Source organism: Ambystoma mexicanum, chromosome 3p, assembly GCF_040938575.1.
Source record: "Ambystoma mexicanum isolate Mex_15411 chromosome 3p, UKY_AmexF1_1, whole genome shotgun sequence".
Classification (NCBI taxonomy): Eukaryota; Metazoa; Chordata; class Amphibia; order Caudata; family Ambystomatidae; genus Ambystoma; species Ambystoma mexicanum.
This window is the reverse complement of record NC_090925.1, coordinates 1,045,986,100-1,046,010,233: the sequence shown is the minus strand read 5'-3', so window position 1 is coordinate 1,046,010,233 and position 24,134 is coordinate 1,045,986,100. Positions and strand designations below refer to the sequence as shown.

General features: G+C 40.5%; 1 protein-coding gene across 1 annotated transcript in view; it reads right to left on the bottom strand.

Annotated features, from left to right (window-relative positions):
* The window catches only part of LOC138579692 (bactericidal permeability-increasing protein-like), a 462,445-nt gene that overhangs the window by 310,307 nt on the left and 128,004 nt on the right, over positions 1–24,134 (bottom strand). The window contains exon 3 of the mRNA XM_069649930.1: positions 4,040–4,148. Coding sequence (XP_069506031.1) covers positions 4,040–4,148 — 109 coding nt within the window. The remainder of the gene's footprint in view (positions 1–4,039; positions 4,149–24,134) is intronic.

Below are 24,134 nucleotides of genomic sequence, written 5' to 3'. Positions count from 1 at the left end.
TGGAACTTGTGCTCCTGACAAAAGGACTTCAGTCCCAAAACGCGTTGAGCTAATATTTGTACTAGGTACTGTCTCTACATGAATTACATATGAATTTTACAAAATTGTATGTATTAATTGCAATGTGATTGAAACATATATGTAGCTACTGGATGTTATGCTGATCCTTATAATAACATTCCTTTGGGTGTGAAAACTCAATGTTTGAATTGCTTTTCTTTAATCCTATTATTTAACCATATCATAACAACCATTTGTCTATTCAAACACACCTTGTATGCAGGGGACACGAGTGTCCCACAGCCTGTGGACATTGGTTTCTTTCCAAGTATGCATGTACTGCCAACATATTAAACTCCCACACACCAAGTGCCATTTAAAAATGGTGTACACATCTTTTCAATCTGCTTTTCCATTCTTTTTGAAAAAATTTACACACAGTGCTGATATAAATTCACATATGCATTTTCTAACTTTCATGAAAATGCTTCTAAAAAGAAACATTTTTAAACACACATTATTGTAAGTAACTGTCACTTCATGTGAGCAGGTGCTGAATGCTGCAATACATGGCATTTGATAGAATGTTTAAAAAAAAGACTATGCTTATTCAGAAGCTTATTATAGGGTAAGTGTCAGGAACCCTGTATACATACATTTGTAAAAGAGTTGACAAAATAATTAAAAAATATAAGCATACCTGTACTATGTCTTGTTAGATGCAGATGTTGTTGAATCTGCAAATAGAAATCTTGGAGAGTTTTACAATAGTGTTGATGCAGGTTGCTGCGAGTAACAGGAGACGTGCTCTGAGAGTTAAGGAGTACTCCTGAAGTGTTAAACTGAGATGACAGGGTTACATGTAGAGTTTTCCGATGTGTTTGGTGGATGGATGTATGACTGTTTGAAAGCAGCCAATGAGGGAGTGTTACAAACATAAAAGTCAAAAGGGTAAACGGGCTGCCCTCTGCTACTGTGTCCGCAGACACCACAGTAGTTCACGGACACTGCACGTGCCATCTGGGTCTTTTAAGGATGCCTGGCATGGAAAGGGGACTGAAGACACCACGGACAGTCGTGGATGTCCGCGGACACCAGAGGATGAGCCAATCACGTTTCCTGGGTGTGGTTTACAGGGAAAGAGGGTAGCAGGAGTTTTGTTTGGTGAGTGCACTGAAGATGGCTATGGTTATGTCTTTGAGGAAGCAGAGTGTATGGATTCTTGGAGACTCTTGGATCCATTGGCTGAAGGTGTATTCCGAGCACTGTGGGGTCTTTGAGAATATTGGATTAGATTAATTTCAAGTTTCATGGAATGGAGTTCGACAAATGAAGTGGTTGGAATTTCTCATCATTGTAGTTCACTGAGGAGCACACATGTTGGGCTATGTTACCGGAATTTCATTACAGTTTGCAATGAAGGATACATTTGGAAAGTTGATGGAACTGTTTCCACATTCTAAAATAATTTTTTCTCGCATAGCTCAAAGACAAATGTGGATGCCTTCGAAATTTATTTTGTCCACAAATATGAGAAAGCAAGGCGCAATGTTAACAAAGTTGTATATGCTTTTTTGCGGGATGTTGCCATGACATCTTTTCATAATGAAAATATTACATTTGATATTGTGAACATTTTTCGGACAGATGGAGTGCATCTAACTGATGTGAGCAATTATAATTTTCTTTGAAATGTTCAAAATGCATTGAAGCAGTTTCTGTGACAACTAAAATATGGATTCAAGTATTGTTTAGTAGTTGAGGGAAAAAAAAGGAAAAAGAGGAAAAAAATGGAAGCAATTTTTGTGAAAGTTAGAAAAAAGTATTAAGTTCAGTAGAATATTTGTTAATTTAGTACATAAAACCACATAATCAAAAGAAATATATAAAAGCCGAAAAGAGAAAAAAAGGTTCTTTTAAGAGCCACAATTTTTGAATGAACAACTTTTAAAATGATTTTCATTTCCCCACCCTATGCCTGGAATTTTCCAGGTGTCGGTAGACTACCACACTGTCCACAGACTATGTAGGCTGCAAAGGGACCTGTGATATTTTTTTAAGTTCAATTTTTTAACTGTGCTAGGTGGCTCCTAAAGGAACAGTTTTTTTGTTTGAATTGTGTGGTTTTATTGGCTTTTTTCTTTTTTGCAGGAGAGGCAAGTTAAGGTGGGGGAACGAAGGGGGGAAGGGAGTTAAGGGGCACCAACCACAGAGACGGAGGTGTAGGTGGACACAGGAAGATGTTGGGCTGGGTCTTAAATTTAAGGTAGGTGGCAGTGTTTCTCATGCTTCTTGAATGAGGCCTCAAAAGCACTTTGAAATTTTTACCTCCTGCAGATCGGCGATTCGCAGTACAAACATAGTACTGTGGGCCTCGAAAGGTAAGGGTCAACAGGTTCCTCTGCCCCAGAGAAGTATTTTTTGTGGTGGAAGGAGTGGTCGAGGAAGACGGGGTAGGGACCGTCAACCTGCTTCTCCCTGAGAAAGGAACAGCCTTTCTCAGATCACCCGAGGGGTTGGATCCGGTGTGGCATTGCATGGAGTTTGCCCATAGGAGTACAGCCCAGGGTTTCCATGACTGAGTACAACCCCGCACTCAGTGCATCTCACCTTGGCTGCCCAAGCCCTTGGTACACCCCCAACGGTGGTGAAAAAACCACCACACCCAGGACTCACTTTGGGCGCTGCAGGTAGGTACTTCATCTATCTCATCTTGCTCTTCCTCCTCATCTGCATCTTTGCACCTGTTCCCCTTGGTGGTGGCCCCTGGGGATGAGGAATGGCCATAACAGATGCCATTGCATATACATTTCTGCAGCTGCTCCTTTCTGATCCTCTCTCCTGGATAGCCAGATTGAGAATGACTAAAAGTAATGGGTGGGTCCCTTTAGAGGAAGTGCCCGTGGACCGCACAACTGTCCGCGGACAACCAAGTATAAAATAGGCCTTGTTGTGAAATCAACTAAGTTGCCAAATCAACTAAGATTGGGTCTAGGAGCTCTGGATTGATAAACTTTGAACTCGAAACACCCTTGATTGGCTGCAAATGTAGTTTTAAACTGTCTGTGGAACACAGACACTGTTAACGGGCAGTTCGTTATGCCACACTGGTGCGGTCACATGATGACGCCTGGGACGTCCACGGTGCTGATGGCTGTCCACCGACACCATTGGGTGGGAGACCACCGGGCACATGCACATGGATGTCCGCAAATGGGTGCGCTGTCCACTGACTAATTAAAAGTGCGCCATGCGAGACCAGACATGCCCAAACATGGCGCGATGTCCGTGGACACTCCATACTGCGAACAGCAACAATTATTACATTTTAGGTGAGAAAAGCAGAAGTTAAACTGCCATCTCTAGCTGCAGTGTCTTTGGGTCACAGCATCTGGCAGCAATTCACATGTGACCTTTGAACCTGCAGTAAGCCAATGAATAGCAGGAGCTGCAAATGTCAGGAGTCTGTGCAACTAAGAATGTCCTGCATCATTTTAAAGTATGAAAAAATATCATCCTTACCAGATGACATTCTGTGAGATTCCTCCCCTAATTTCTACCACTGTTGGACACAGCAACATGGTTGTGACTCTATATGATGACTGCTAAAATGAAAAGTAATATTTGTCTGTAATTGTAAACATCTAAGAACTATAGTTGATTTAGAGTACCAAGATACATTTCCCTTTTTCAATTTCCTGTGCCTATAATGCACTTTGTAGCATTTAATGGGTAACAAGTAAGGCTGTCAGCTATCACTTTCAATCTTTGCTTTAGGAGATGGTTTGTACTAAATTTCTTAGAAATGTCTTAAAATGTTGTTGAGGTACATTAACAAACTTTACTGAGGAACATAAAGGCTTTACTTGTGTTCCTCTTCTTCGGGCAGTATGCTCTCATAAGTGCTGACCATAGTTTAAGTCTGCCTAACCTCATTGAATTGATGTTGCATGTATCAATAAGTGATTCATCACGAAGAGTAACTTCCCGTGCTGATGAACACCCTCCATTAGTAACACAATATTAATAGAGTGCTCACCCAGTGATGAAGTAATCCACTGCTCCAAACATGTGGGTTGCGCCAGTGATGTCAGGAAGGGGTTCATTGCGCAGCATCTCTCGTAAAAATTGAATTCCGACTGTCTTGACTGGCATCGGAAGGTGGTGGTAAGGTAAAAAGAGAGAAAGGGTTGGATGAAACACATGCCACGAAGAGATAGATTGCAGGTGTATTATTGAAAGTAGTTAACAATATAGGCATGGAAAGGAGATTAGAATTGAGAGTGCAGGGGATTAAGTGTGACAATTGACCAGCAAGTGTTTATGCTTGTAAACATGCATGTGAGCGTGTGTATGAGTGAGTGTGAGAGAGAGAGGGAGAGAGAAAGAGAGAGAGAGAGAGAGACAGAGAGAGAGGGGGGGGAGAGAGAGAGTTTGTGTGAGTTTGTGTGTGCCTGTAAGGGAGAGAGAGAGAAAAGGATGGAGAGTATTTGTATTTGTATTTTATTGTTTTATATAGCGCCTTAATCCAAGGCGCTTTACAGTTAACAGCAAGTAACGCATAAAACATGGAACAGTTGAGGCAAAACAGTAAACATGAATCAAACCATAAAATCGGTATTTAGAACAATTTGCAAGTAAGAAGGGAGATGAGAGGAGGGGGGTAGAGAAGGATCGAGAGTGAGAGAGTAATGAGTGAAGCGAGCAACAAAAGAGAGGAGATCATAGGAGAGACGGGGACAGATAAAGATAAAGAGAACCGAGAGAGGATAATAGAAGGAGGGAGGGGATAGATAGAGGGGTAAGGGGGAAACAAGAGAGTGATCAGTTCATACCAAGAAGAAGGAGGGTCAGTGAAACATTACAGAAAGAATAGAATATTTGGATAGCAATAGTATGGAAGGGAAAGAAACAATAGGAGACATGAAGAGACTAATAAAGGGAGTGATAGGGATTGCTAAAATACAAGATATCTGTTTAATGAGATAATCCATTACTATACCTTATTATGAAACTGATTTTGTTTTACTTCATTCATACTTTCTTATTTAATTTTGATGTCTACTTTTTCCATGTAATTTTACTACTACTCCTTACTGTCAAAGCTCCTCCTGATGTGTTAAATTATCACATACTCAGAAACATTATGAATTTGAAAAGTCAACTCGTTAAAAATACAAATACAATCAAATGTAAAACAATTATGGTACTTGAATCCACTCAACAAAAGGAATACATTTCTCTCCTATTTTACTCTATTGAACAATAACCTTAAGAAAACAAAACATTCTTGACAGTATTGAACATACAGCAATTACTCAGATGTTTTGCCCATTTTCATTCCTATTGTGTTTTGGGCAATGGGCCTCAATACAAGTTTGCCGGTCCAGTAGTAACAGTGCCAGTAAGCTATCGGCACTGTTGCTACCGAACCGGCAAACTACGAGTTGTGCTCGCGGGTGCCTCTCTGCCCGCCAGGTCTGACCTGGCAGGCAGACCGGCACCCGCGAGCAGCGAATGTCGGATGCACCGGCACCATTCTGAATGGTGCCGGGGCATCCAACCTCCCCATTCCCATTAAGCCCTATGGGGCTCAAAGGAAATGGGGAGCATTTTTTTTCCAGCGCTCGCAAATGGGCAATTACCGGGTCCGGCAGGGCCGTAATGACTCGGTAATTGCCCATTGGCGGTTGCCTGCTGGTTTTACCGGCAATGCTACCACCAAACTTGTAATGAGGCCCAATGAGTTTGTATGTTATTTCCATAAAGCTATATTTCATTAATTGGTTAGTTCAAATATAAAGAACAGAGAATTCTTTTTAATAGCCTGACTGAGATGCTTTGTCAAAAAAGTAGCTCTTCCATCTCTTCCTGCTGTGAGAGTGTGAAATTGATTAAGATTCATTATGGGTTGTTTCTGTCACTATTGGAGAACATAAGGGTACTGCACCTGCTCTATCCAGGTGTTTTCTCCAGCATTAATGATCTATTCTAAAGGGGGATCCTTGAGAGAATATTGTTATGTTATGCTATTGGAAGTGATGCTGTGATCCACTGGCTTCCTGGCACTCTGGTGGATGTGGCAGAGAAGGAGTGGGTGAGATTAGTGGCAAGAGAGCGGATAATGCAAGATAGCTTTAATGTTGTGTTGATGCCTGCAGATCGGAATTAACTTGAGCTCAGCATAGGTGTCAGTTTCTAGGCGTTTTGTGTCAAGAACAAAGAGGCATTTGTGTCTGAAGGGAGCATCATGTGCCTGTGTTTCTAGGATGCATTGGCTTGGACTGTGATATGTAAGTACGTTAACGTGTAGTGTTCAGATGTTAGAAGTCTGTTTTGAGGAGGTTCAATTGCCATGAATTGGTGGCATAGTTGGCATGCATATTTTATGTTGGAATATAGAATTTGAGTGCATTAGTGTAGGGAGTAGTCACACACATTGATGGGCAGACAAACCTGAAATCACATATAGCAGATCCCAACATGCATAGCAAGGCATGCAAATCATTGCAAATCATTTGAAATCATTGAGACGCCTGGAAAAAGCCTCACAACCTGCAGTACTTACCATGTGTCTACCACTAGTCTCTTGAATAGAGGTCCATTTTCACTTTCTCACATTGTCACTGACAGACCATCTCTCTCTCTCTCTCTCTCTCTCTCTCTCTCTCTCTCCATTGTACCCTACATTCCACAAGGATTGGAGAATTGGCAGATGCTGGAAGAGGGCAGTTTGGAGACACCAACTATTCCCATAAACTAGATTCCAAGGGATAGGCAAGAACGTTTGGTTCCAATAAAAAACTGCTTGAGAGATATGGAAACCCCAGACAACCCCTTTTTAGTTGAGAGAATGATACCAATTGTTTAACAAACACACAAATAAGATGGACAAAGTAACATTTTGGGATCATCTTAAAACAAGCTTAAGTTACATAGAAGAGCACCATGTACATATGCATTTACGTTCAAAAGGTTAGATTCCATGCAACCTTTGTAATTTGGAAAACGTAGTGGAAATGTGAAGAGTAAAACACCCGCAAATAACTCTTTCCCGGAAGCATTTACAATTGATTTCTATATAACCTACCTGCTTTTAAAAGATGCAAACATCAGGTGGATTCCATAGGAATCCTTAGATTTTTCACCAGCATGAACATACATGTTGGCAAAAGCCATAGTGCAATTGGAAGCCCGAGCAGGAAGCAATGGCACGTTTATCCAATCCATGTCTCACTCTACCTTCAAATTGTTTTAAAACCCCCAGAACATTACATTGAACCATACACTTCATTTTAATGAATGACCACGGTGTTAAGGAATGTATCTCCTTTGTCTACATGCCATGGGATACGAATAATGATATGATTTACTCAGATGGCTTTGTGAATCATCAGGACTCTCTGGTGAGTTGGTGTTGGTTGGTGGTGGTGCAAATGTGCCCTCTGCATGCAGTAAAGTGGCTGCCGGGTTGTCTTTTGCTTTTGCAAGCATGTGGATGATGCTGTTTCATAAGGGCCAACAGGAAAGAGGTGCCCAAGTTGGTTCTGGCTTCCTTCACAAGACACATGTTTTGCAGAAATAGCAGTGATAAAGTATGCTAATTGATCTCAGGCCAACCAACACACACACCTAGCATGTTCTTTTCATAATGATACACTTGCAAATAAGCCCTGTTAATGGCAGCCTCATTTGTATGTTATTCTCCACACGGGAGTGCTCTCCTTCCGCCAGTTCTACCTTATGACTCTTGTAATTAGAAAAACATTTAAAAATAGGTAACTAGCTACCTTTGTATGCTTTTGCCTTACTTCCATCGATCTGCATTTTGCCTTCATATGTGTCTCCTTATCCTTCACATGAATTACCATCAGTATCGCTGTGTTATTGTGCTTCTGGTGCAGGGTTGTCAGAGACTACATATTGGTCTAGTTGACTGACCTTGAAAAAGAGTCTTTAGTTGTTAAACCTCAGAAGCATAAGGTGATCTCTCTTTTAAAGTCCTGTACTGTGCCCTCCTTGTTGCGCTTGTAATCAGCTAGCCCCTGTGCTGCTTGTGTTCATACTGCATGCGATCGACCCACCATCATACTGTAAAGTGCACACTGCTATGAGCTGCAGATAGTACTTTAATACATATATGCCATACTATCATATCAACTCACAGTTGATTCCTGATATTGTACAAGTTGTAAAACACATACATGCTCTCTGGCAATACTACCACTGTACACTGTGAATTATACTGCACACTTTCTTCTTGCTGAATGCTGAGGAAGTGTTTTGCATTGCATTTTGCAAAATAATAACTACATTAATGAGTAAATCACTTTACATTTTGGAACCCTGTACAATAGTTTCACTCTGTGGGCGGTTCAGTCAGAGCAGTGCTGTTTTGTATTGTAGCAGTAATGCCTTGGGGTGGCATTGCAGTTTAGGAGGCAGTAAGTTGCACAGAGGTGAATGAAGCAAAACCTTGCCGGGCTAAGGCAGTATATGGGCGGCTATGTGCTCTTATCTCCAAGAATATATTTATCTTATTCTTGGAAAACTGAGTGTTATGTCATATGAACCTTAAGTGAACAAGGGACAGACTGTGGTATTCCGATTAATTGTCATTAATCCCTTGTATCCTAACCATTGACGTGAACTGATTAATCATTGCTGATGCTGATCTCGCTTGATACTTCATAAAATACTTGCCTCTCTCTTTCTTCATGGAATTGTTGTGGATTTAAGAACTATCACACATGGTTCCAATCCCTAAATTCATCCAACTCTCCATCCATCATTATGTTACAAGAAACAATGTCCTTGAAGGACATCGTTTCGGATGGATATACGGCTTATTCCTACCAGGCAGAGAAAGGACCGATAGGGAGACCATATGAGGGATTGGCTGTTCTGATGAAAAATGACATTGAGTGTGCTTCTTGTGTTTTTGCAGCTTCATCGCAATTTTTGGTTATTCATCTGACTCTTTTTTCGACTCCTTGTCGACATATTCTAATTATCTCTTTATATTGGAATCCAGCTTCTGTTCTCATTGAAAACATCATTTTCAAATTAAATGCAATTTTAATTGATGCTCTCTTACTCAATGACAAATTTGAAATTTTCATTAGAGGCGATTTTAATGCCTCGCTTCATGGGGCGTACAGCTCGCATTCATTAAATTCTTGTTCGCAGATCAAGGGTTAGTCTTGGATTCAATTCCTTGAGGATTGGGATCTTCAGATAATGGTCGACAACAATCAAGCCAATTCCTTCACTTGGCAGAGAGGACGGCATAAATCTTACATAGACTATTTGGTACTATCAAATGGACTAGCCATGATGACAGGTCCCCTCAGACTAGTTCGAGCGGGGTACAGTGATCATCTTCTGTTGAATTCTTAATAGCTATGCCCTTTGGCACCTACAAAGTTGACTTGTCCCTACCTCTGCCTATTATAGATAGACAGATGCTTTCGGTTAAATGGCATCCATCAACTTGTAGAAAACTCAATAGTTTAGTCAATCGTGATCTTTGGGTCTCTTACACCGACCACATCGGAGAGGAACATGCCAGACAAATTGAGAGATGGAATTTAAATATGATTCGCCAGCATCTTCTGAACATTGTTTAAGAAGGATTTAGTTGGTCGGCAACACCAACACCAATATAATAATTTGATCAGTGCACAAAAAAAAAAAAAATACGTGCACTGCGACATCTGAAAAATTCAATTGATATTGCTAGAAAACATATTGCAACAAAAAGATCTATCATTTCATCATATTAAAATGAGAAAAAAAATCAATTTCGAAGCATATCTGACAAATAATCAAAGGATCATCAATCTCATTTGTAAAAAAAACACAAGGCAAATATGGAAGATGATCAGAAATCCAACAGGTAAACACCAAATTGATTTTCAATCTACAATTTCGGGTGATACCTGGGTGCAATATTATAGACTCAAGTACTCCCGTCCAGACAAATTTTGTGAGTTAAATACTCATGATTTTGCCAAAGATATCCTTCCTGTCTGTTCCTGTCTGTTAAATGATATTTACGAGCCCATAACCAATCTGAAAAGTTCTAGGGCGGCTGGTCCTGATGGGCTCCCGCCGTGTTTGCTGAAAGACGATCCACACTTTTGGGCACCCGTTCTCAAAAGGCGATTCGACATTGTATTTCAAAACCAGGAGCATTCCAAGTTCCTGGCTCACCTCACTCATCATTCCGTTATATAAAAAAGGACAAATGGGTCTTCCAGCTAATTATCGACCCATTGCTATTATTGATGTTGCGGCCAAAATCTCTGCCTCATTAATCTTACAAGACCTGAATTCCTACATCAATACGCATAATATCCTCTCACATTGCCAAACTGGATTCAGGAAAAACTTGGGTACCCAATTAAATGCGACGATCCTATCACATTTATTAGCTGCTTCAACCCAGTCCTCAAATGGTCCTATATATATGGCTTTTTTGGACTTATCTTCAGATTTTGAAAGCGTAATCAGAAGCATCTTATGGGCGAAGATGTCTAAATTTGGTATTCCGGTTCATCTTATAGCTATAATCACCTTATTACATCACAACACGAATTACCAAATCAGAATTGATCAAGCTGGCTGCTTAACTGAAAACATTTCTACAGAAATAGGCGTCAAACAAGGTTGTAACCTGGCGTCCGTATTATTTAATCTTTATCTGGCTGATGTGGACGACCTATGGCCTAGTCAAAAATCTTTTCTGGTCAAATTGGGTAGTCTACGCCTTAGCTGGATGGCCTACGCAGATGATGTGATTCTGTTTGACACAGCACTATTTGGTCTGCAGACAAAAATTGACATCTTTGCTGAGTTTTGTAGCCAACATAATCTCGCCACTAATGCACAAAAATCTAACATTCTTATCTTTTCGAGCAAGAACAAATGAAAGAAAGGTACCCAATATAAATTTAAATTGAGTCTCACATATCAAGGGTATCATTTAACTACTGTAAATTTGTTAACTTCTTGGTATAATTCTCTCACGATCAAAGCCGCTCCGTTGATCGCTCAAATGAGAATCATTTGTAGCAGATTTTGCAAATTTTCATTGATACCATTAATAGATTTTTATTTACTCAAAGTGGAGTCTATTCTTTTATATGGCTTGGATACTTGTATACTAAATCTAGACAATCATTTAAATAGGGTACAGGGTCTTATTTGGAAAAGGGTACTATCACTTCCAAAAAGTCTTCCAAATGATTGTATCAGACATGAACTAGGTCTCTCATCGTTAGCTTATCGGTTGAAATGGCGCCGACTTAATAACTTTAGTAAAATCCTGCTACCACCGGTAAATTCTTTGTATGAAGTTCTTGCTGAAATGATAAAGAATGATTCTCCGAGTTCCATGGCTAGATTCAAAAACCAAATGCTTGACACACTAGCGGAACTGGGAATGGATGAGCACGATCTAGTTTACCGATCTGGTCATGTTAAGAAATAACTTCTACAAATGGAATGGGTGTCTACTGGGGATCAGCTAGCGTATTACTTACAATTATCCGAATATGCTAAATTTAGACACAAACAAATGCCAAGGATTTATTATTTAAAGATTTGTCCTAGCGAACAAGTTAGACAAATGTTCATGAGATTTAGGTTTAACCTCTTTAATACCCAGGAGCGTACCAAGTATTGGAATGATAATCATGTCAATCTTTGTGATCAAGGATGTCGTTTTTGTCAGAACAGAAAGGAAATAGAATCTTTAAAACATCTCATACTTTATTGTCGCTTTGTTGAAACACAGCGTTTGTTACATTTGAGCAAATTCTTAGAAAACAATTCAACAGCTTCATTAGAGCTATTCTGCATGTGGGGAGATAGAAATACTTTGCTTATTACGCTAACACGTTTCCTATGCTTTATTCAAATAAAACTAGATGAAGTTAGGACATAGTATCATGTCATTATGTCTGTAAGCACGAATTGCTCAATCGTACATGTCAGATAGTAAATCTGTTAGCTAGGATATTCTACTAATGTAATTGTTAGGGATTAATCTTGAAAGATCGATGCAAAATCTACAAGTGATTGGAAAACTCAATGTAAATATTTTATGTGATTGGAAATTCAATGATGTATACTTGTACTTATCGTTTTTACAAAATATATTTTTGCTTTTTTCATAAATCGTACAAGAATTCAAGTTTTAATGATTCAAAAATGAATTTTCGTTTTATAATTGTAAAGATGCTTTGCATTAAATACAATTTGTAATAAAAAAAATTGCTGATACTGTGGAAAAAGAATCAAATATGTGAAAATGATGCAGGTCATCTTTCCTGGAAAATGGTTGAATTTGCAAGCAATTACCTGCTTCTCATCCACAATAATGGCTCTCAACAGAGAGCCACCTGTCCTTTTCTTCCATGAATCCATGGGCTGGGAACAATGGATGCCTGCCAGGATGGGCAGCAACTGGTCTGCTAGGGTGAAAAGAGGAACCAATCAGAGTCAATGGCATATCCAGGTCGTGAATGCAGGAAAATGGCATTGTTGGGGATGTTGTTCGTGAAATCAAACTGCGCTTCCGGCAGATTGAACTGCTTGTAGACGCAGGATGAAAGTGACATCTAAAACCAGTAACCAACATAGAAAGTCAGCCAAATAAGAAACAACAAATTGTGTTATTTAAAAAGAAAGTCGTTCAAGCTTTCCTTAATGAAGGAAGGGAATTCAAAGAATGCAAAATAATCTAGAGTAAATTACACAGTAGAGGGCCAAGTAGTAAAACAAGACAATCACCTCTGATATCACATTTGGATGGTGGGATGACCCTGTTGGTACTGTAATGGTCAATTTGGGGGGTAAGGGCAAATAATTTCAGATAAGAACGTTGTAGCAAGTTGATGTAGACCCTTAAAAATAAAGCCAAGAGCTTGAAATAAATGATAAGAACAATAGGAAGCCATTGTAGGAAAAGTCTAAAAATAGATACAGAGGCCCACTGGGGTATATTCGAAATTAATCACACCACTGCATATTGAGAAATCAGGAGGTGATTATGAGGAGTCAGGAATATTTGCATACGAAGAATGTCCATAGTGAACAGAAATGGGAGCATTTGGTTGAAAAGTCAAACTCTAAAGATTTCTGATTTCACCACTTTGGTAACTCGCAATTCAGAACCCTTGCCAAAGGAAGCCTTCATGTATAACTTTAGTGGTTTAAGGAGTAGGAAGACCAAACAACATTGGACATTTTGGCCATCAAGTGGGATCTTGAAGTACACGTGTTTCAGTCCTCAAAACATTATCTCCTTTTTTGGGGGTTTACTTGTAAACCACTGAAGGCCATCTGATTTTTGATTTTGTCAAGACATGCCATCGATTAATTAAAGTCACTGTTAGCATCTGTGATTCTAGGATACACTGGTGGGTCGTCAGCCTAGGAATGGTAATCGAGTCCATGGTTGCTGAAGACTTTCATAAGAGGCTGAATATAGATATTAAACAACAAGGGAGACGGTGTGACACCTATCTGACACGACAACATACTGGAATAGGGCCAGAGATAAAAGGGCCCACTCTGACCCGTTGTGCTCTATCCTTCAAGAATGCCTGAAAACACAAGTGGGCAGAACAGAAAGGCATGTTGTGGTTTTCAGCAGTGATAATGCAATGTCATGATCAACCAGGTTATATGTCGCTGAAAGGTCCAAGATAACCAACAATGAAAAATGTTCCTGGTCAGCATTTTCCAGAATATTGCACCAAACTCTAATCAATGAGCCTCAGCTCCAAATTTAGGATGTAGGCCTTAGTGTAAGAAATCAAGGTAACTGTACATTTCTTCATAATGTTGTAGTTGTATGGCAATCACCTTTTCCAAAATCTTGAAGTGCCATGGGAGACCTGCAATGAGCCTATAGTTTATAACTATACCACCTGTTTGAATACAGAGGGCACTTCCCCCTGTGTTTTAGGTCTACTGTATGTGTGTATTGTTCCAACACTAAGATGATCTCTATCAAAGCCCTTTTTATAGCCCTGCTGCTTGTTCAGTGGAGTCATGTCCCTATTTCTCTGTTTTAAAGTCTATGTCAAAAGATGCACATTGCTTGTTAGGAGGTGCAAATAGTGTCTCAGCATGTAGAGTTCATTGTGCATCTTCTGTTTCCAGGAGCATGCCATCAAGGGTAGCATTGCAGATGCCGGGCTCTTTAGCAGGCACCCGCAATTCCTTATTTTGCATTGGAAGCCCTCTCCCACATAATGTATGCATTCTTCTGCAACTAACACACCCCTTCTCTATTTTCAGGTTTCTGGGCACAGGTTTCTGGTTCCTGCTCTTTCTTGCACTAGTCAGTGTTTTCTAATGTCTTTTATCCGCAATGCCTTCTCCAAGATGTTTTGTGGTATAAGGTCCAGAACTAGATGAGGCATCTGAGGTGTTGGCACTAAAGAAAGCAAATATGCATCATGTTAACGTCATTCATACCATAATACAGTCAGTGAAGTACACCGAGTAAGAGTTGCTTTGTGCTGGTTATGGGGCCTATTAGGAGAATGGAAATAAAATGAAAGCCGGTGAATTGCAAATATTTCTGTCTTGAGTCAGTCTTGTGTTAATAAAAAACTAAATACACATTTTCCAATGGCTTTGTCTTGTACCTTAATCCAAACATGTCCCTTAGTAGAGAGCCTATATTAGAGGGTCTGCGGTAGCGACCCTGTAGTTATGGTTAAGTTGCTCAACCCATAGGAAGAGCAGTTTTTGGATGGCTTGTATCTTTAGCACCGTTCAATGAATTTGCACAAAACTTTGCAAAAAAAGTATACAACCACCTGTGAATTATTTTGCAAGGTTTTGTGAGATTTCGACAGTGGGGGGGAATCTTATTTGGGGGGTCCCAAAACTTTGGAAATCCAGATAGACATGAATGGAAATAATTGTGCTTGCACCAACAGGCCAAACCTCAGGACGGATTTGCACCAAATGTCCACATGGAGAGCCGGCAGTCCCACAATGGTGCTATTGCAAATTTGATATTAATCCATCATGTAGATAATTTAAAAATGGGCAAAAAGTAGGGCCAAAAAATTAATGATATCACTGTCTGGTCCGCAGACTCGCTTCCTAATTTCGCATCCATGGACGTCTCTGGGTGAATCATAGACCCGCTTGATGTTTGCGGACATCATACGTGGCCAATGCTTGGTCGATTGAGAAACGTGAGATGCGTGAAAACCTTTGGGCGGACACCATGTTGGATCCACGAACCGCGTACATCAAACTGCAAACAATGTTGTACAAAATCCCTCTCAAAATTACATTTGGGGTTATTTTGAGGATCAAAGAGTGTCTGGAGATGGTGAGGGAGAGAAGAAATGTAAGCGTTATTGTGTGTAAAAATGCATGTGGGATTGTCAGTGAGTTTGCAATCATTTTTACTGTCTGCGGCCAATATGAACATGCGTATGAGTCCCCGGACATCTATTGGACATGATGGTGTTACGTGATATGTTACAACAAAGTTTACTTTGGATTTTATAGTAATTTAATGAAACTACTGAGTGTGACTAATATTTATCTGTAGTAATAATAACAATGCATATTTTTTGTCGCTGTTGAAATTGCTAGATTGTTTGTGACATGATTGAAACATAATGTTGTGCCCATTGCCATTGTCCAGATTGTTGGGGGCTTGGCCGAAGGCCACAGCAATGTGTTTACTTTGAACACTATATCTGTGGCCATTGTTACAATATATTTACTTTGGGTTGAATGTGTCGGACAACACTGCCATGGCCAGAACAATATCTTTAGTTTGAACAATATGGATGTGGACATTGTGAAAACAATGGGCCTCATTATAAGTTTGCCGGTCCGGTAACAACAGTATCGGTAAGCTACTGGTACCATTGTTAGCGGACCGGCATACTACAAGTTCTGCTCGTGGGTGCCTTCCCGCCTGCCAGGTCTGACCTGGCGGGCGTAACCTGCGCCCGCGAGCAGAGCATATCGGATGCACCGGCACCATTCACTATTGGTGCCGGTGCATCCAACATCCACATTCCCATTGAGCCCTATGGGGCTTAAATGGGGAAGGGGAGCATTTTTTTCCGGTGCCCGCAAATGGGCAATTACAGGGTCTGGCAAGACTGTAATGACCCAGTAATTGCCCATTAGCAGGTGGCAGAAAAAAATGATACCGGTGGCAGCTGTGCCGGTTTTACTGGCTGGGTTGCATGTGTGGAACAACGTGGCTACTAGCTATGGTCACCACTTTGATTGATTGCCACTATAGGTTGAATGCCTAGAACAATGTGAGTACTGGCTATGGGCAGAACAAGATGTTTACTTTAGTTTTCATGGGAGCAACAATGTGGCTACTGGCCATGGCTAAAATAGTGCGCTTAGCAGGACATGGTAAGAACGGTACATCTGTGTTTCTTTGTCTGTACAAAAAAGAAAATATAATTAGTTGTAAAACATAGTATGGAAGATATAAATACTTAAGGTTTTACAGATACATTTACTTTTTTGACCCTCATAAGTAGTTCATTGGATGTACTATGTTTTGTACAACATTTGTGTTTAATAAATTGTTGTTTTATTAACAGATTGTAATCATTAGGGCATGGTGAAATAAATCCATGGTGGAGTTAAAAAAGATATTTCCCACATTTTCTGTTAATAAAATGTACATTTTCTTCAACTGTTTCTTCACTTCCTTTCAGACTGTAACATTTATGAAAGGGAGACACATTTTGTATTTGTAGAAAGTAGTATAGCGGTGGTATGGTTGTAAACAGTAATTAAATAGGTGATCGTGTGTTTTAAGTGTAATGTAATTAAGGAATAGTTTTGTGTTTTGCTTATTTTTTAAGTATTTCGATGCTTACTTATGTATTTCAAAAGGGCTGACTTCGAATGGATTGTGTCTTCCCTCGTATTCCTCATCTTTGATATCTCCAATATCTAGCTTCAGCTGCTTCAGAATGTTCTTATCAGCAGATGGCGCTGGGCATCAATGCAGTTGACTTGATGTCCATTGAGGGCCTCTGTCTCGAGGATGATGTCATCAAAGGCATATTTAGCACTCGCAGGGCCCGTTGTCTTCAGTTCTGTTTTTCTGAGTAAGCTCACGCTTCGAGAACTATGGCGCTCTTCAGTATTTCCACTGGAAATATCCAAAAAATGTCTTCATCTTCAGCACAGACTATCCCGAAGACCGGGTTTAAAAAGTATCAAGACTGCCATGCCAAGATGTCACTGACTGATCCGCATCGCGTATGCTTGTGGTGTCTCGGTGTGGAGCAAAGGTCTCTGCCTGATAGAAGTTTCAATCGATGATTGCAAAAACTCTGAAGCAGCGTAAGGGGAAATTTGTGGTAGGTAGAGTCCCTAAGAAATCCCCATGAACTACCCCATCGAAAAAAACTTTTTCTCACGAAGCGGGAGGTGACTCTCCTCGAAGAAAGAAGGCAACGAGGTCCAGGTCTAGGAGTGGCTCCCACCACTCGTCGTTGAGGAAGTCCTCGCCCGACTCCCCTCCTGTGAGAACTATATCTTTTCCTACAAAGGCCTCCACCCCGCCAAATAGGAAGCATTCAGGCAAGAAATGCTTAAGATTTTCAAGAACCAAAAACCCTTGAAACAGGCAGTCCATGCTCCTACCGTGCCTTTTGAAGCTGGTAAGGAAAGGGCTCAAGCCAAATCCTGCACGCCCTCAAGCCCAGGGCAAAGAGTAGATCCCCATCGAGAGCCGACAAGGCCTCGACACGATGATAAATCATCGAGGGATCCTTCGAGTCAGAAGTCAAAAGACAAGTCAAGGTTGAGGTCATGGACACCATCAATGCCAGCAATGCTAGCTGCGCCATGGACGCCAGCTACGCCTTCAACGCCAGCTGCACCTTCAACACCAGCTGCACCATCAAAGCTTTCGGTGCCATCGAAGTTGAAAACGTCTTTATCAAAGATATCGATAACTCCTCAAGCAACGGGCTCAAAAGTTTCAAATCCTTCGACACCTTTACCCGACAAGACTTTCATACCTTTACCAAGAAGAGATCTCTAAACTCCATGTGGACAATGAGCCATCTGATAATGATGCATCATTTGGTCTACAGTATGGCACACCAAATGTCCCTGATAGTTTTATATCAGAGGAGTCCAGACTAAAGGACGTATATCAAAATGTGCAAACAGCCAGAGGATTGGACACTTCATCGGAATTAGAATTCGGAAAGCTTGAGTCTGAAGAACATGCTGATGCCTCATGCAGGCAGTTGGTATCTAAGGTAGTATATTACCTGCGATGGAGCAGACCTGCCCTCCCCTTTGAGCAGGATGACCTTACAGACATCCTAGATAAATGTCCTCACAAGGAGCCCATTTTACCTGTAAGGATATTTAGCAAACAGCACAGAGTACAGCGCTACTGCACAAGTAGCAACATTTTTTTTGCAGCACCACCACCACAAGGGTGCGGTGCATTGCTATATGGGTTAGCAGATTAACAAGGAAAGACAGACTATTCAGTCAAAAACGATTTTAACATATAAGATGCAAATCTATTTTTACAGTTAAAAGCACACGTGTTCATTTAAAAATGCACACTATTTTTCACCTGAAATGCCTATATTGCTAGAGACACATTTGAAAATTAACAGCTAACCTATTAACCATTAACCTGACTAATAAAACCTTATTTTAATATAACCCACTAATAAAATGTGTTCTCCACTGCAGAATTAGGCATACTCTGAAAACCATTTAAATGTGTGTGCAGATTTTTTTTTCTCTTCTCTTCTCTGCCTGATTCTCCGTGTTTGTGTGCACAGTAACTGCAGGAAGGAGGAAGTCAGATTTGCAACAATTGCAAATGTATAAGTGAAGCTATTGTTGAAGAGTAGGAGGATGAGAGATGATGGATTTCATTGGGACACGTCATACAGAGGGCTGAGAGGAAAGTTTTAGTGGGCAGTATCAGGGAAAAAGACAGGCAGACATCTTTCTGCACTACTGGGGAGAAGACCTGGCTGTGGGGTCCTGACTGAATGCAGATTCCTGTGTCCTGCTGCAGTCGAGATTGGGGAAAGCTGAAAGAAAAACCTTTCCACTGGCTGAGGCATTCCTATCTGAAAAAGCTGAGAATTCCAGGCAATGACCCCGGCTTGAGAAGGCAAGCGTTCCTTTTTGCTGGAGTTAATCCAAGAGAGCCACATTCACAAAGAGAACAACTAAAGAGATAAGGTAATGAGAAGTGTGGGAGCTGAGTGTGTACGGTGATATGCAGTCAGTGTAGGATTCCTGTGCGTGTCTTAATCAAATACCAATGTTGCAAGTTGAATTCTGTTCTCCGCCACGCTCTTTGCAGTGTGTCATAGAAAATGCTTTTACTGTACCACTTTATTTATTTCTGTAAAGAATGAGATCATGTCTAAATGCAACTTTTATAATACAGAAAATATTTGAAAACAGACGGGTGGTTTATTTTCTATTTACCATTACAATGCCAATGATGTGGGGAGATTTTAAACAGTGCAATGGTCATTTTAAGACAGATGTGTGCATGTCAGAATCAGTATGAATAATTGTGAGTAACTGTAGCATAACTTGTTGGAGGTACATGAGCCAACGGGAAGAGAGACTCTCTGAACATAGCTCCCTACCGTATATAAGGTAGTGGAAATTACCACAAGACTACCACATATAGCTCTCTGTCGTAAATAAGTCAGTGAGTTCGCCCATGGTGGCGCACCAACACTATCACTGGAAATGTGGTATCCCTAGAATGCAGGTCTGAGGTCTCTCTAGTGATCACACGAAAAATCTAAGCAAAGATAAGGGATTCTGGACATTGGGGCCACAAATAAAACAAGGGAATTATGCTCACCAAAATACCACCAACCACGTATACCAAATATGCAGGTCTGGGTGCTGAAATAATGCATGTCCATTGTATTATTGTTGCACATGGCCAAATCTGAATACAAAGAGTGATTATTGCTAAGTTATTTTTCGGCGGTAATAAAATACCGTCAGGCCCCAAATCTCCACAAAATACCCTACATATTTATGGTGCGTTGCAGGCCGGGAAAGTGATCATAGAGTACCTACTGGGCGTGGCAAGCGTGTCTCACACTGCCATTTGCACATTAAAGGGAACCCATTTTATAATAGCAGTGTGCCACTAAAAACGAATTTCAGAATGTCACAAAGGGAAACCACATTCTCAGATCTAGTGCAATATTTAGAGGCAAAGTTATTTGCACATGGGAATTGGTCTTCGAATACCACGTTAGAATGGAGTAACCGCATTCAGGGTGAGGTGCAGAAAGAAAAACTAGACAATATTTTTGCAGAAGGCAGCATAATTCAGGTCTGCCTTACAAGATTATTGAATGCAGCCGATAAAAGTGCAGAGAAAGACTGTTTAATACGGCTATGCGGCAAAATATGGTTTATTTTAAACAAGTCCCTGCGAATGCAAGAGAATGATACTCAGCTAATTAACAGGTTAAAGACTGAATTAGATGGGGCAAGTAAAAATCAGGAAATGTTGAGAGCAGAATTGGATGTATGCCAAAAAGACATGCAATTAAAATGCAGAGACTTTGATACTCAGTTATCCAAAAGCAAGAAACAATTTGAAGATAGTGAGCAAGAATTGACACACTTAAAAGCCTTAGTGGATCACATTAGGCAGGATAAAGATGAGGTTGTTTCAGAAATGCAGATTTTACAAAAAGAACATTGCGAAAAAGAAGGTGATCTCCAGAGTGCAGAACAAGAAATGATTAAAATGATCCAAGAAAGAGACAAGAGAAATAAAGAGTTCAATGAATGCCAAATGCAAATGTGCGATATGCAGGAGGCGATTAATAAAATGAGTGATGAAAATAATTATTTGCATGATGAAGCCAACAGACTCCTTAAAAAGTGTAAGGACTTAGAACAGCAAATGTGCATTCCCAGGTCCCAGGAGAGGCGGCAGGGTACCACATTCAATGGAGTGGAGGTGAATTCTAGCTCTGCCCAAAGAGCTAGTGCCCCAGTGACAGGGCCGGTGACTGAACTTGGTTGCAGCGCCCTTGGGGGATTTGATACTCCCATTGGGGGCAGCCACCAATCTCATACACCTGAAAACAGGATTGAATCACAAAATAGTGCAATTCCATGCATTGCAACAAGTAGCCCCATAAAAATAATGAAATCCATTAAAGCCCTGATCAAACCATTTAAAAAGGGAGGTGAATGCTGCATTGAGGATCACTTAGAAGCGGTACATGACATTTTTAAAGCGCTCCAGATACCTAAGGAACAGTACAGACAATATTTTCATTTAACTTTAGATGCCCCGACGGCCAGCATCATAAGGGGATTAAATGAACAGCAGAATATGACATGGCTGGAGTTTGAAAAAGAAATTAGGCGTCATTTTTCTCCTTTTCAGTCATTGCAGGAGGCAAAGAAAGTCGCGTACACTATTACTGCTGGACCTAATACATCCCCTCGCCAATTTTTACAAGACTTAAAAAGAGCATTCTCTCGCTTTGATGTATCTTTTGACTCAAATTCCAATGAGTTTAAAACCGCATACTTCTATGGGCTACAGAAAGACATCATATCCCAATTGGTCCGTGAATTTGACCGTGACAAGTCCCTTGAATGGATTGTACATCAAAGCACAAAGCTATATGAGGTACTCTATTGTCAGGGTAGAGAAAGTGATAAAATGAAAGATACTAGGCCTAAATCTAAAGAACCCTCAGCCACAGTAATGGAAATCAGGTCAGCCAAAATGTCCCTTGAGTCTGCTCAAAGCCAAGGTAAAAATAATGTGACACCTGAACAAAGGGGTAATCAACAAAGATCGCCATTTCCTGTACCAATGTTCCAAACACATGATCCTAGTAATAGAGAGAGCTACATCAGCCCTAGATATTTAGGGGATAGACCCCGGGTAAGATATCGGCCTGATATGGCAGGTATGAACAATAACCAGAGACAAAATCAAGATCAAAGAAATGATGGTCCCTACCAGTCATTGGGGACACAGAGTAGGTTTGATCCCAACACCATGATATATGGTAATCAGGATAGGCCCCGATATGTGGATCGATTTACTGATAATGGAAATCAACATAGGGGCCAGTACCTACAATCTGAGAGACAGGACATGAGGCAAAACGTGAACTACAGTCCACGCCAGTACGATGATTCCCCACCAAGGGACTATAATCAAAGGATGGGTGCAACCCGCTCCCCTCCACAAATGAATCAAGAGTTCAGAAACCATCCCAACCGGTATCAATCACCTGAGAGGTATCAGAATAGATCCAATCAGGGGGAAAACAACCAATATCGACCTAGGCCACAGAAAGAGGATCCTAGAGAGGTGGAAAGGTTCCAATGCCTTGAGGCCCAAGTGAAAATGTTAGCTGAGCAAATAGGAAAGCTCTATACAGCGCAAAAACAACCTTCCAAAGAGGGGGCTGATGGCCATAGCAATGACCGGGGGGCTTCCGAAAAGTGACTAAGTACTCATGATAACTGCAGTGCCAAAATGACAGATTGCTCTGATATAATTTTGCATAACAACTCTGAGATGTCTAATGGATTAAAAATGAAAGTACCAGTAAATGAAATTGTGACAGAAAGTGCAAATACTTCTAAAAAAGAGGTACGGTTTAACTTAGAGCTAAATAAAACAGTAAAGATTTGCACAAATGAAAAAGAAACATTAGGAATTCCAAAAGAACAAAGGGACAGATTTAAGAAAAATGACTCATGCATGGGGAATACCAGTGAACAGGGAGTAAGTGGGGATGCCATAGCTCCTTCCCTGGGCAAGCAATACAATGACCAAACACAGACAGAAAAAGGAAATACTCACAAGGAGGGTACAAGTCAATCAACTGAAGAATTCTTTGAGCCACATATTTTTGAAGAGGCTGAAAGGGCTGGTATTACACTAAATGATCACAAATGCACAGAATTAAAAAATGACAAATTGCTGAATGATGTTGTTACACATGTTCAGTTGGGAGGTTGTAATGTGATCTCTGATGTTACCCAGATGGATGGGCGAACGGTGGCCACACTCCAAAAAACCTCTGAACATGGAGAAATGAATAAAATATCTCGCACAGAAATGGGTAAAAAGGAGGAAAAAATGTCTTTTCATTTACCAATGTGCTTAGCCAAAAGTGAAAAAGACCTGAGAAAGGTGAGCCCTGAAATCAGTAAGAATTCACATTTCTTATGTGTATTAGAGGAAGTTGAGGACAGATATTATGCACCCATCACTGTAGAAGAAAAATGTCACACCTTCGCTATGATTGACACTGGCGCACAGGCCACAATTATGTCCAAGGAGCTGGTAAAGAGTATCAATGAAGGGAGGCCTCCACAGAGTCAGATCACAGTGAAGGCAAATCAAGGCCCAGTGCATAACTTTAATGGGGAGGAGGTGCCCATCATAGGTGTAACTGAGGTTGACATAAAAATAGGAAAGCACAGAATGAAACAAGAGGTATTGGTCACATCTATTTGTGAAATTCCATTTCTGATGGGGACAGATTGCCTGAAAAGATTGTCTCCTCTCATAGATGGGGTGAATGGAGTGCTGTGGTCCTTAACCAAAAAACCATTGAGGCCTAAGAAACTAAAATCACAAAACAGCAATATAAAAGAATGTCACACCGTTGCCAAAACAAATGATGCTGTGGAGGTATATCTCCAGAATAGCTGCATACCTAGTGTCACTGTTATATTAATGTGTCAAGACAAAGATCAGAGCGACAATGAGAAACTACCTGTACAAATATACTTGGACCCAAGGAAAGATTGGCAGACTGCCATAGACGAACACACATTACGTTTCTATTTAAAAGAGAAAACATGCAAACAGAATATTGTTCCTAAAACAGATTCAGAAAAACACATTACCACTCTGGCAGAAATACACATGGAAGATGAGCAACCATGGGTTCACGTTGGTATAAATGATTATCTTAAAACAATAAAAGCCACTTTAGCGCTTGAACATGAAAGGAGTTTCATTAATGAAAAATTGTTGCAAAAAATTATGGAGAGGGAAGAAATCCCGAAATTTAGGATTAAAA